General features: G+C 43.7%; 1 protein-coding gene across 1 annotated transcript in view; it reads left to right on the top strand.

Annotated features, from left to right (window-relative positions):
* LOC106582062 (adhesion G protein-coupled receptor E1) overlaps positions 1-13,979 on the top strand; it is a 36,969-nt gene extending 22,990 nt beyond the window's left edge. Inside the window, exons 6-18 of the mRNA XM_045709933.1 lie at positions 3,287-3,330; positions 4,318-4,428; positions 4,845-4,998; positions 5,132-5,251; positions 5,474-5,706; positions 6,746-6,931; positions 7,382-7,576; positions 8,812-8,933; positions 9,807-9,902; positions 10,145-10,303; positions 11,713-11,884; positions 11,977-12,078; positions 12,220-13,979. Of these exons, the coding sequence (XP_045565889.1) occupies positions 3,287-3,330; positions 4,318-4,428; positions 4,845-4,998; positions 5,132-5,251; positions 5,474-5,706; positions 6,746-6,931; positions 7,382-7,576; positions 8,812-8,933; positions 9,807-9,902; positions 10,145-10,303; positions 11,713-11,884; positions 11,977-12,078; positions 12,220-12,261 (1,736 nt within the window). The 3' untranslated portion in view covers positions 12,262-13,979. The remainder of the gene's footprint in view (positions 1-3,286; positions 3,331-4,317; positions 4,429-4,844; positions 4,999-5,131; positions 5,252-5,473; positions 5,707-6,745; positions 6,932-7,381; positions 7,577-8,811; positions 8,934-9,806; positions 9,903-10,144; positions 10,304-11,712; positions 11,885-11,976; positions 12,079-12,219) is intronic.
* The last annotated feature ends 555 nt before the right edge of the window (positions 13,980-14,534 follow it).

Genomic DNA, 14,534 nt, shown 5'->3' with positions numbered 1-14,534 from the left:
CTCTGCAGAGCTGAAACCAGTTGGAGCTGTTGCATTGAAAGGATCTCTCACCCAGTCATATTTGGAACTGTTTTCAGGGAAGTACATTTTAAAGAATCCCATCAGTGATGAAATATGCTCCTTAATATATGGAATCACTGAGGTGGCATCATAGTCAGTAGTGTCAACAAATTCATGCAGGTTCTCCAATGAATCAGTATTTCCTTCATCAAGTCGCCTGCCCCACATTGCAAGCTTTTGAGTGAAAGAGCTGATCTTGTCTTTGACCTGAGGGAGGTGTTTATCTTTCCCTTGAAGCCATAGATTTAGTTCATTTAGCTTTCCAAATATGTCACTCAGGTAGGCCAGTTTTGCCTGCGAGGCCAGTTTTTCTGCGAGGTAGTACTCCGAAAGCTCCTGCTCCGAAAACATTCTTATCTGCTCTCTGAGCTCAAAAACTCGGGACAAGACTTTTCCTCGTGACAGCCACCTTGCTTCACTGTGAAACAGCACAGCTTGATGTTCAGCTCCCATCTCCTCACAGATAGCAGAGAAGACTCTTGTTTTTAGTGGTCTGGTCTTTATAAAATTGACTACACCTACAATGTCAGTCATAACCTCACTTAATTCAGAGGAAAGGTGCCTTGATGCCAGTGCTTCTCTGTGTATAACACAGTGTGTCCACTCAGCATTAGGTGAGGCCTTCTTGATGAATGCCCGAAGTCCTTTTCTCATCCCTGCCATGGTCTGTGCACCATCACTGCAAACACCAATGCAGTTCTCCCACTTTAGCCCATTCTCAGTCAGGAAGCAGTCCAGCATTTTGAATAGCTCTTCAGCTGTGGCTCTGTCTCTGACATATTTACAAAAAAGTAAATCCTCACACAGGGAGTTTGTCATGTCAAAACGTACATAAGCGATAAACAAACAGTCTTTGTTGCTGTCAGTTGCTTCATCGAACTGTAAGGCAAAATGTTTGTCTTTGAGTTTATCTACCAGCTGTTCTTTAAGATCGTTAGCAATGTCATTTATACGTCTGGCGACAGTGTCATTGGACAGAGGGATAGTTTTTATTTTTGCAGCACTTGCGTCATCCAGCATGACAGAGACCATGTCTAATGCTGCAGGCAGTATCAGCTCCTCTGCTATGGAGTGTTTTTTTTTGCAGTGAGCAATTTGGTACGCCACCTTATATGATGCTAACAGTGCTCGCTGGTTTACTGAAGTAGAATTCACAAAGCGGGACGATTGTTGGCAATATTCGGCACGTTTTCGCTGAAAAAACTCAAGCGGCTTATCAGCGTGGTAGGGGTGTAATGTCTTTAAGTGACGCCTTAATTTATTTGGCTTCATGCTGTCCACTGCCAACATTTTTAAACACAGTAAACATACCGGTCTTTCCTCGTCTCCCACCGTAGTCACAGTGAAGCCAAGCGCTACATACGCTTCGTCATATTTCCTCGTCTTAGCTTTCGGGAGACTTACGTTTGTCTCATTATCTCCGTCTCTCTCCGCCTTTCTTTTCATCCCTGTTAAATATTTTTCCATGGTGTCTCTTAAGGGTTTGTTATCTGCACTTCATATCTCCTGCTCTGTGTTGTGTGCTCTTGTTCGGTGCAAAAGAAACACTCCCTGCGGCAAAAAAACCCTACTCCCTGCGGCAAAAAAAACCCTACTCCCTGCGGCAAAAAAACCCTACTCCCTGCGGCAAAAAAACCCTACTCCCTGCGGCAAAAAAACCCTACTCCCTGCGGCAAAAAAACCCTACTCCCTGTGGCAAAAAAACCCTACTCCCTGTGGCAAAAAAACCCTACTCCCTGTGGCAAAAAAACCCTACTCCCTGTGGCAAAAAAACCCTACTCCCTGCGGCAAAAAACCCTACTCCCTGTGGCAAAAAACCCTACTCCCTGCTGCCAAAAAACCCTACTCCCTGCTGCAAAAAAACCCTACTCCCTGCGGCAAAAAAACCCTAGTCCCTTCTGCAAAAAAACCCTAGTCCCTTCTGCAAAAAAACCCTACTCCCTGCTGCAAAAAACCCTACTCCCCGGGGTCACACGCTCCCCCCCTGGCATCGCTCCGAGCCCCCCCAGGGGGACGAGCCCCACTATTTGAGAAGGACTGACATAATGTAATATAACAAAACATAACATAATATAACATAATCTAACATAACATAACAATATAATATAATATAATGTAACATAATATGATCAAACATAATATAACATAATATAACATAATATAATATAACATAATATAGCATAATCTTACATAAATTAACATAATCTAACATAATATAACATTATCTAGCATAATATAAAATAATCTAACATAATCTAACATAATATAACATAATCTAACATAATACAACATAACATAATGTAACATATGCTTATCTAGCAGACGCTTTGATTCAAAAAATGATTTACAACAGTGAGTGGATACTTTTTGTTATGGCTGGCTGCATATTACAGTAAGGTCTGTCCTTCTGTTGCTGTAGGTAGTGTTATTACAGAGACTCTATGTTCCACTGGTAGCTTCCTCTTCCTTGCATTGCTTCCCAAATGACACCCTATTCCCTATACTACATTAGACCAGGGCCCATAGTGCACTGTATAATAGGGTGTCAACTGGGATGCTTGCTATGATGGTTACCATGGCAACATTTCAGCACTGATGTGCTGTGGGTTTCTGGGTGTTTTAATCTCCACCTCAACTTCCTCTCTGTCTCATGTCTTCATTTGTATCTTAGTTAGTTGGTATCTGATGATAAACATGGTTACCCATGGCAACAACTTGGATCTACTATGAGCATGATAAGGATGTGACAGTTTTCATTTGTATGTGTTGTGTTTTTGTGTGTATTGTGGTGTGTTGTACTTGTATTTATTAAGGATCCTCATTAGTTCCAGCCAAGGCAGCAGCTACTCTTCCTGGGGTCCAGCAACATTAAAGCAGTTTAAAAACTTTACAAAACATTCCCAATAGATTTCACATATCACTAAGTGGTGTGTTGTGTTGTTGTGTGTGGTGTAGTGGTGTGTAGTAGTGTGTTGTGTTGTTGTGCAGGTGTGATGGTGGTGTGTTGTGTTGTGTTGTTTTGTGTTGTTGTGCAGGTGGGATTGTGTTGTGTTGTTTTGTGTTGTTGTGCAGGTGGGATTGTGTTGTGCAGGTGTGATTGTGTTGTGTTGTGTTGTGTTGTGCTGTGTAGTGTCGATCCAGGTGTGATGGTTGTGTTTTGTAAAATGTACATGTTGTGTTGTGTCGATCCAAATGTGATCCAAATATTGTTTTGTGTTTCCTTCAGTACTGACCTGTGACCAATTTAAAGTGAATGAGACTCCTGGACAGGTGAGTTTTACAGTACCTGGACCTGATGAGTCCTTATACAGCAGCTGAACCCATTGACATAGAATCCGTTCTACTCATAGGCCCGTTCTACTCATTCTAGTTCTTTAACTGAAACATGTTTGAATGGGGAGGCCTGTTCTACTCATTCTAGATCTGTAGCTGAACCATGTTTGAATAGGGAGGCCTGTTCTACTCATTCTAGATCTGTAGCTGAACCATGTTTGAATAGGGAGGCCTGTTCTACTCATTCTAGATCTGTAGCTGAACCATGTTTGAATAGGGAGGCCTGTTCTACTCATTCTAGTTCTGTAGCTGAACCATGTTTGAATAGGGAGGCCTGTTCTACTCATTCTAGATCTGTAGCTGAACCATGTTTGCTTTGAATGACATAGATTATTTATTGACGGGTAAATATTAATTTCTTGCCACATACTTATTCTCTCTCTCTCATTCTCTCTTTCTCTCTCTCTCTCTCTCTCAGTAAAATATCCAGAACATTTACAGAATATGGCAGTGAGCAGTCAGTAAAATATCCAGAACATTTATAGAATATGGCAGTAAGCAGTCAGTAAAATAACCAGAACATTTATAGAATATGGCAGTAAGCAGTCAGTAAAATAACCAGAACATTTATAGAATATGGCAGTGAGCAGTCAGTAAAATAACCAGAACATTTATAGAATATGGCAGTGAGCAGTCAGTAAAATAACCAGTAGATGTGAAGGTATATTATCCAATAGGTCTATGATTTCCAAATACTGCAACTCACTATTGCATTGTTTTACATTCTTGATCTTTCATTCTCTCTCTCTCTCTCTCTCTCTCTCTCTCTGTCTCTCTCTCTCTCTGTCTCTGTCTCTCTAAGACCACTTTAGAAACAAGTGTTTTGATTAATACGTTTAAGTGATATCTTCTGGGACAACAATGTAAGTCTTGCTATAAATGTTTTTACCCATATGAAGTCAATGAACTTCTCCTCTCTCTCAGACTGTCCCAGGTTTAGCTGGTCTCCTGTCCCTAATGAGGAACAGCTGTCTGGTGTTGAGTAACGCTGGGGACGCAGCCGGAGGGAGACTGACTGGAGAGGTGTTACTGGAGGTAACCCCCCCCCCCCCACACACACACACACATACAAACACACATGCAAGGACTCACACAAGCATGCACACATACACATGCACACACATACACACACACGAATGCAAGGACTCACACAAGGCACAATCATGCACACATACACAAACACAAACACATACACACACACACGCAAGGACTCACACAAGCATGCACACTCACACATGGCACAATCATGCACACACACACACACACACATGCAAGGACTCACACAAGTATGCATACTCACACATGGCACAATCATGCACACATACAAACACACACACACACACACACACACACACACACACACACACACACACACACACACACACACACACACACACACACACACACGGTTCACTCACTTCGTCTTTCCTGTTTCTACTTCCTGTGCATAGAATGTCTTCACGGAGATGGACGGCTTCTTGTCTCAAGGTATCCTAAGCAACAGCCGGGAGGTGAGTGAGTTGCTAGGCACCGTGGAAGACGCCATGAGGTTCATCGCGCCGCAGCTCAGAGACAACCACACCACCATGGAGAGAAACCGCACAGGTAACACACACACACACACACACACACACACACACACACACACTCACACACACACACACACACACGCACACTCCTGAACACAATCACACACCCACACATCTTCCTTCGCCTTAATCCTTGTCCTTGTACACAGCGACTAAGCTTGCAGTGAGGAGGGGACAGACTCCGCCCACTGGGCCAATCAGCCTGGCCAATGACAACGCTCGGCTGGACACCAGCTGGGAGACAGCCACCGGCAACGGGACGTACCCAGGTAGGCTACTCTTCATCATCATCATCATCACCACCACCACCACCATCATCATCATCTCTATAACTAAGTACTATATATTTTAGTACCAGTAACTTCAAAAAAAATCCAATCCTGGATTCCGGATTTCCTGCTTATTCCAGGAATCTTCCAACCTGAAAAACCTGGGAATTTTGGGAAAGTTACAAGAAATTCTAGTAACTTGTTTAATTTTGTGCTTCCCAGGTTTCGCTCTGGCTGGGTTGGTGTCTTACAAGACAGTGGAGAAATCTGTCAACAACTCCTTCCAGTACCTCACTGACACAGACACTGACACAGACACAGACACAGACACAGCAACATCCACAGCATCAAAGCCTAGCTACCAGATCAGTTCCAAGGTGGTAACAGCTTTCGTTAGTAACCCAGCAACAGACCACCTCACCCAGCCTGTCATCCTCACCTTCAAACATCTCCAGGTATCATTTAATAATATTATAATAGCTGACGTTAATATATGATGTATGTAAATATTATAGTATATTATAATCGTACATCTACAGTCAGGACTTGTTTCATGTACATTTTCAATCACAAGCTAAATTATACAGTGCTGTGAAAAAGTATTGGCCCGCTTTTTAATTTGGTCTACTTTTGCGTATTTTTGATACTGAATGTTATCAGATCTTCAACCAAAACAAAATCTTAGATATCACTCAATTCCCTGTGTGAAAAAGTAATTGCCCCTTACTCTTTTCAAGTCCTGCCACATCATCTCAATTGGGATTAGGACTGGATATTGACTAGGCCATTCCAAAACTTCAAATTTGTTGCTTTTTAGCCATTTTCATGTAGACTTAATTGTGTGTTTTGAATCATTGTCTTGCTGCACTTCAGCTTCAGCTCACAGACAGATGGCCTGACATTCTCCTGTAGAATTATCTGATACAGAGCAGAATTCATGGTTCCTTCTATTAAGGCAAGTCGTCCAGGTCCTGAAGCAGCAAAGCATCCCCAAACCATCACACTACCACCACCATGCTGACCGTTGGTATGAGGTTCTTACTGTGGAACACAGTGTTTGGTTCCTCTCAAAGGACCACACAACATGCCGTCGCGTGACTCCAAGTTTACTTTGATATGATGGTTATTATATCAATATTTGTGTATAAAAGCGTTTCCACGTAATTAGTTTGGTCAACAGTTGGAAAGTTTACCAACGAATGTTCTGTTTCCATCAGGCCTGTCATGACATTTTATATCCCACATGTACTTTACTCGCCTAAAAAGGTTGGATGGAAACCTGATCACAGACAATGTCCTAACAGATAAAAATGTTGTTTTGCTCTTGCTGCCTCCTGAAATCAAGAAACAGTAAGAGGGACTTAGCCAATGTTTCATCCTCCTGTCTCTCTCTCTCCTCTTTCTCTCTCTCTCCCTCTTTCTCTCTCTCTTGCTCTCTCTCTCTGTCTCTGTCTCCATCGCTGTCTCTCTCTCTCTCTCGCTTTCCCACCCCAGGTGAGGGCGGAGTCATCAGAAATGAACTATACCTGTGTGTTCTGGTCAGAGGGGCGTGTCCATGAAGAGGGAGGGGCGTGGTCAAGGAGTGGCTGTACCAAAGTCACGTCTAACGCTACACACACCGTGTGTTCCTGTACCCACCTTAGCAGCTTCGCTGTTCTCATGGCCCTCTACCCTGTAAAGGTACACACACACACACACACACACACACACACACACACACACACACACACACACACACATAATGAGTTAAAGGCTGTGTTGTTGCAAGTTGACACATGTTATCCAACTGAGGCTTTATTGCCATGGATAGATAATAAATACAAGTGAAATAAACAATACACAATATACAGTAAACATTACACAAAAGTTTAAAATGTCATATTATGTCTAAATACAGTGTTATAACGATGTGCAAATAGTAAAGTACAAAAGGGAAACTAAATAAACAAATAATGTTCTTTACTGGTTGCCCTTTTCTTGTGGCAACAGGTCTTGCTGCTGTGATGGCATACTGTGGTAATAGATATGGGTGAAATTATCAACATTTGATTTGTTCCCTCCCTCCCTCCTCCCTCCCTCCCTCCCTCCCTCCCTCCCTCCCTCCCTCCCTCCCTCCCTCCCTCCCTCCAGCACACCTTTGAGCTGCGTCTGTTGACGTGGCTGGGTCTGTCGGTGTCTGTGGTGTGTCTGTTGCTGTGCATCCTGACCTTCTGGATGTGTCGGTCCATCCAGGGCACACGCACCACCATCCACCTCCACCTCTGTGTCTGCCTCTTCATCGCTGACCTCGTCTTCCTCAGCGGTATCTCACACACACAGAGCAAGGTGGGTGTAGGGATGTGGGGACTGTGTGTGTGTGTGGGAGATGTATGTGTGTGTCTTCCACACAAGCACCTCACACACACAGTGGGTAACGGACAAAGAACAAGGTGGGTAACGGACAAAGATCAAGGTGGGTAAACGGACAAAGAACAAGGTGGGTAAACGGACAAAGAACAATGTGGGTAACGGACAAAGAGCAAGGTGGGTAACGAACAAAGAACAATGTGGGTAACGGACAAAGAGCAAGGTGGGTAACGAACAAAGAACAAGGTGGGTAACGGACAAAGATCAAGGTGGGTAACAGACAAAGAACAAGGTGGGTAACGGACAAAGAACAAGGTGAGTAACGGACAAAGATCAATGTGGGTAACGGACAAAGATCAATGTGGGTAACGGACAAAGAGCAAGGTGGGTAACGAACAAAGAACAATGTGGGTAACGGACAAAGAGCAAGGTGGGTAACGGACAAAGAACAAGGTGGGTAAACGGACAAAGAACAAGGTGGTTAACTGACAAAGAACAAGGTGGTTAACTGACAAAGAGCAAGGTGGGTAACGAACAAAGAACAAGGTGGGTAACGGACAAAGAACAAGGTGGGTAACGGACAAAGAACAAGGTGGGTAACGGACAAAGAACAAGGTGGGTAACGAACAAAGAACAAGGTGGTTAATGGACAAAGAGCAAGGTGAACAAACACATTTAAAGGATGAGTTCAGTGTTTTCGAACTTAATAATGTTAAATGGTTCCTCACCCTGAAAGTCTATGTGCCAGGAGAATCTGGAATCCATGGTTCAGTTTTCTTTACAGCCACTACAAATGTAGCCAGTGTTAACTTTAGCCATCACTCCTCCCATCTCCTCCTCTCCTCCCTCTTGCCCCTCTCCTCCTCTCCTCCTTCCCTCTCTCTTGCTCCTCTCCTCCCCCATCCCCCTCTCCTCTCCCCTCCCCCTCTCCATATCTCCTCTCCCCTCCCCCTCTCCATATCTCCTCTCCCCTTGCCCCTCTCCTCCTCCTCCTCTTCTTCTCCTCTCCCCACTACTCCTCTCCTCCTCCCGTCCTTCTTGCCCCTATCCTCCCCCTCTCCTCTCTTTCTCTCCCCTCTCCTCTCCTCTCCTCTCCTCTCCTCTCCTCTCCTCTCCTCTCCTCTCCTCTCCTCTCCTCTCCTCTCCTCTCCTCTCCTCTCCTCTCCTCTCCTCTCCTCTCCTCTCCTCTCCTCTCCTCTCCTCTCCTCTCTCAGGGAGGATGTAGGGTTGTAGCAGGTCTCCTCCACCTGTTCTTCCTAGGATCCTTCAGTTGGATGTTGTTAGAGGGGGTTCAGCTCTACCGCATGGTGGTCCTGGTCTTCAACACTACCATAAGGTTTTGGATATATTTACTCTATGGTTATAAATTATTATGTCTTAGTATATATTTAGAGTATATTTTTGTGTATATTTTCATTACACATTCATCTTATATTCAGATATTTATATTTATAAATACAGCATAATGTATATTTTATTTTGAATGTGTTTTATATTCCTTATCTATTATATATTCTATTTTATTATATATATTTCTTACAACATTGTTTATTTTGCTATTTTATGCATTCTGTCTATGTGATATATTATTATTATTATTGCTGTTATTATTACAAATAATATTGTTATTATTGTTATTATTATTATTATTATTGTAAACGTATTTTATGAATCTCTGTGATTCATCTTCTTACTGTAGACCTCTGTACCTGTATTTTATGAAGCTCTGTGATTCATCTTCTTACTGTAGATCTCTGTACCTGTATTTTATGAAGCTCTGTGATTCTTCTTCTTACTGTAGACCTCTGTACCTGTATTTTATGAAGCTCTGTGATTCATCTTCTTACTGTAGACCTCTGTACCTGTATTTTATGAAGCTCTGTGATTCATCTTCTTACTGTAGACCTCTGTACCTGTATTTTATGAAGCTCTGTGATTCATCTTCTTACTGTAGACCTCTGTACCTGTATTTTATGAAGCTCTGTGATTCATCTTCTTACTGTAGACCTCTGTACCTGTATTTTATGAAGCTCTGTGATTCATCTTCTTACTGTAGACCTCTGTACCTGTATTTTATGAAGCTCTGTGATTCATCTTCTTACTGTAGACCTCTGTACCTGTATTTTATGAATCTCTGTGATTCTTCTTCTTACTGTAGACCTCTATACCTGTATTTTATAAATCTCTGTGATTCATTTTCTTACTGTAGACCTCTGTACCTGTATGCTGTGGGATATGGACTGCCACTGGCTATAGTCATCATCTCTGCTATCACCTACCCAGATGGATACGGTACCACACAACAGTGAGTGTGTGTCTGAGTCTCTAACTCGTGTGTGTGTGTGTGTGTGTGTGTGAATAAAATAAAACGTAACACAATAAAATAACAATAACGGGCTATATACAGGGGGTACAAGGACCAAGCCAATGTACGGACGTACAGGTTAGTCGAATTAATAAATGTAGGTGGGGGGGGGGTCAACGTAAATAGTCCTAGATATAACATGTACTTAACCTAATGTTATCCTCTCTGTGTGTCTCTGTCAGCTGTTGGTTGTCTCTGGAGAGAGGATTCATCTGGAGTTTCTTCGGCCCAGTGTGCACCATCATCATTCTCAACGTTTTCTTCTTCATCATCACTGTCTGGAGGCTGGCCCAGAAGTTCTCTAGTCTCAACACTAACCTCTCCAACCTACACAAGATCAAGTAAGGAGAGAGCGAGAGAGCGAGAGAGAGAGCGAGAGAGCGAGAGAGAGCGAGAGAGCGAGAGAGCGAGAGAGCGAGAGAGCGAGAGAGAGAGAGAGAGACCTATACACTAGGATTCAGGAAGCAGGTGTGAATAACGACGGGGAACAGATGTGCATAACGATGGGGAGCAGATGTGAAAAATGATGCGGAACAGATGTGCGTAACGATGGGGAGCAGGTGTGCATAACGGTGGGGAGCAGGTGTGCATAACGGTGGGGAGCAGGTGTGCATAATGATGGGGAGCAGGTGTGCATAACGATGGGGAGCAGGTGTGCATAATGATGGGGAGCAGGTGTGCATAACGATGGGGAGCAGGTGTGCACAACGATGAGGTGCAGGTGCTAATAACGATGGGGAGCAGGTGTGCATAACGATGGGGAGCAGATGTGCATAACGATGGGGAGCAGATGTGAAAAATGATGCGGAACAGATGTGCGTAACGATGGGGAGCAGGTGTGCATAACGGTGGGGAGCAGGTGTGCATAACGGTGGGGAGCAGGTGTGCATAACGGTGGGGAGCAGGTGTGCATAACGGTGGGGAGCAGGTGTGCATAACGATGGGGTGCAGGTGTGCATAACGATGGGGAGCAGGTGTGAATAACGATGGGGAGGAGGGGTGCATAACGATGGGGAGGAGGGGTGCATAACGATGGGGAGGAGGGGTGCATAACAATGGGGAGTAGGTGTGAATAACGATGGGGAGGAGGGGTGCATAACGATGGGAGCAGGTGTGAATAATGATGCGGAGGAGGGGTGCAAAACGATGGGGAGGAGGGGTGCATAGCGATGGTTGCCAGGACCTGTAGTTAGTATAATTTTTTTCACTAAAACTGTCCTCCTCCCCATCTCTCTCGCCTCCACCTCCCTCCTCCTCCTCCTCCCTTCCCCTCTTCCCTCCTTCCTTCTCAACTCTCTCCCCTTCTCCTCCTCCTTCCTTCCTTCCCGCAATTCCCTCTTTCCTTCTCAACTCCCCCTCGCCCCCTCCTCCGTCCCCCACTCCTCCACCCTCTCTCCCTCTCTCCCTCCTCCTCCCTCCCCCTCTACCCTCCTTCCTTCTCCTCTCTCCCCTCCACCCCTCTCCTTCCTCCCCCTTCCCCCTCTCCCCTCCTTCATCCTTCCTCCCCCTCTTTCATCCTTCCCCTCCCTCCTTCATCCTCCCTCCTTCTCCCTCCTCCTCCCTCCCTCCTTCCTTCCCCCTCCCCCTCCTCCCTCCCCGACTCCCCTCTTCCCCCTCCCTACTCCCTTCCTCCTCCCCCTCCTTCCTCCCTCCTTCGTCCTCCCTCACCTCCCCTCCTCTTCCCCCTCCTCCCTCCTCCTCCTTCCCCCTCCTCCTCCTCCCCCTCCTCCTCCTCCCTCTCTCTCTCCAGGGTGTTCACAGTGACAGCAGTGGCCCAGCTGTGTGTGTTGGGTACTATGTGGATATTTGGAGTGTTCCAGTTCCAAGAGGAGGGGACAGTGGTCATGACATATCTCTTCACTATCCTCAACTCTCTACAGGGAGCTCTGCTTTTCATCATGCACTGCCTACTGAACAAAACGGTATGGTATGGTATGGTATGGTGTGTGTGTGTGTGTGTGTGTGTGTGTGTTGTGTGTGTGTGTAAATCACTGTGCTCTGCTGCCACCATCAGGTTAGAGAGGAGTATTGCAAGCTCCTGTCCTGTATCTGCACACTACAGAAGAAGAGATACTCGGAGTTCAGCACTACCAACCCTTCCTCCAGCCAATCCCAGGTACACACACACACACACACACACACACACACACACACACACACACACACACACACACACACACACACACACGTACATACACACACACACGAACCACTTTCATTAAGTTAACCTCTGTCCTTTGACCTTTGTCTGTCCTAGGGGTCAAGGAGCGCAGAGAACACGGGGGAGTCACAGATATGACGTCACCAAACCCCCATAATGCACCTCTTTACCCCTCCTCCCATGACAAAGGTTCCCACTAGACGGCCAAACTGTAAAGTCAAAATGTTCGATATCGTAAACATTTATGAAAACAAAGCTTTGCGTTTAGCGGTGTGGCTATGATACACTGTAGAAATGGGCAGGGTTTCTGACATAGCATCTTGGCCAGATAGTGACAACCCAGAAACACTCAGCCCGAGGATAGTACTGTTCAGGCCAGGTTAGTAGAAATGTGTCCAACTAGCCCGCCGGATTGTAAAATTTGTAGTCCACTAGTCCCTGATTAGACACTTCATATCAAACTTGATGTTAAGCAATGTCTTATCAAGCATTAGGTTATCCAATCACAAGTTATATGATCTACATGTCATCCAATAGGAATGCGTAGGATCTTTATGTCATCCAATTAGAAGTTATATGATCTTCATGTCATCCAATAGGAATCCATATCATCATTATGTCGTCCAATAGGAATCCATATGATCTTTATGTCATCCAATCAGAAGTTATATGATCTTTATTTCATCCAACAGGAATGCGTATGATCTTTATGTAATTATCACAACCACAAAAGAAAGGTACTATTTTACACCACTTCGATGAAACCATAAACATGAACAACATAAGCTTTCTTCCTTTACATGAATGTGATAGATTTATAGTAATATTTATTACCAAGAGCACAAGATGGGGTGAATTTCTACACAAATAAATCCAGAGGGATTTAGAAAACATTATGTGAAGATAGTTAGTTGTGACCTGATGGACTGTTATACTGTAAAGGTGTATTGATCTTTAACACTTTATAAATAACTTAAGAACAAGCCTTTATAAATGAATATACATGTTTATCAATTATTATAAATGTTGTACATTTTTTAGGAATGGAAGGCTGGTAATATTTACACATTCTTATTAATGTTTACAAATATAATTGTAAATAGTTTGTAAATCGTTAAAAGGTTTATTCATGATAGTTATTATCAAGTGTTACAATGGACACCTCTTTGTATATAATGAGATAATGTAAGATTTGTTGTCAACACTTGCAGTGCCTCTGTCCAAAAACATTATTTATCAACAGTTTTTTAGAAATCCCAGTGGGAAGATTTCCAGAATCAGGAGGGAATAAACAGGAAATCCAGATTCTCCAACAGGGATTGTCACTCATGGCTGCATCTTAAAACTCTTGGTTCGTTTATTACTGGCCAACAAAATGTAGTGTAGCAATCCTGACCTGGACTTAAACCTGGGTAAATGACCGGTTTGTTGCTTTTTGGATTCCAGACTGCCCCTTTAAGGTTCCAACCTAGACCTTGTTCTCAGAATAACCATGGAGATAAAGTAGAGTTTTAAAATAATCTAAACAAAGTCTACATTCAATGTCGTATGTTTTATATTCTATTCTGTTGCACTTTTACTTTGACAAGTTGTGTATTTTATACTTTTAGAGAACGCACCATTTTCATGTCCTTTTATCAACACCGTTCTGAATGTAAGCAGTTAGTGTTGTACTTGACTGTGTACGTGTGTGTGTGTGTGTGTGTGTGTGTGTGTGTGTGTGTGTGTGTGTGTGTGTGTGTGTGTGTGTGTGTGTGTGTGTGTGTGTGTGTGTGTGTGTGTGTGTGTGAGTGAGAGAGAGGTAGAGTGGGTGCGTTTCGGTAGCTTTAGCCAAAATAAATCGTTGCTTCAAATAACCTACTGCAGATGTCTTCTTACCACGCACGCACACACACACACACACACACACAAAGGCCAATAAGCCTCTGGGACTAGAATTATACACACACAAAAAAAAAGCTTCAATACAACAGAATAATATCTGCATTAGTGTGTGTGTGTGTTGATAACCTTTTGTAAAGACATCCACACAGTGATATGAATCATATAGATCCATGATAGCAGGACGTGCATGTCTAGTTGTGTCTAACCTGAATGTGTTGAGGCCTACTCAGACCATGGTGAGTTTCCACCCTGAGATCCCTTCTCTAATGACTTCTGTCCTACTTCACTTTCTATACAGTAGATCCCTTCTCTAATGACTTCTGTCCTACTTCACTTTCTATACAGTATATCCCTTCTCTAATGACTTCTGTCCTACTTCACTTTCTATACAGTAGATCCCTTCTCTAATGACTTCTGTCCTACTTCACTTTCTATACAGTAGATCCCTTCTCTAATGACTTCTGTTCTACTTCAGTTTCTATACAGTGGATCGCTTCTCTAATGACTTCTGTCCTACTTCACTTTCT

This window comes from Salmo salar, chromosome ssa02 (genome assembly GCF_905237065.1).
Source record: "Salmo salar chromosome ssa02, Ssal_v3.1, whole genome shotgun sequence".
In the NCBI taxonomy this organism is placed as follows: Eukaryota; Metazoa; Chordata; class Actinopteri; order Salmoniformes; family Salmonidae; genus Salmo; species Salmo salar.
The sequence above is the reverse complement of the archived record's forward strand: the minus strand, read 5'-3'. Positions and strand labels throughout refer to the sequence as shown.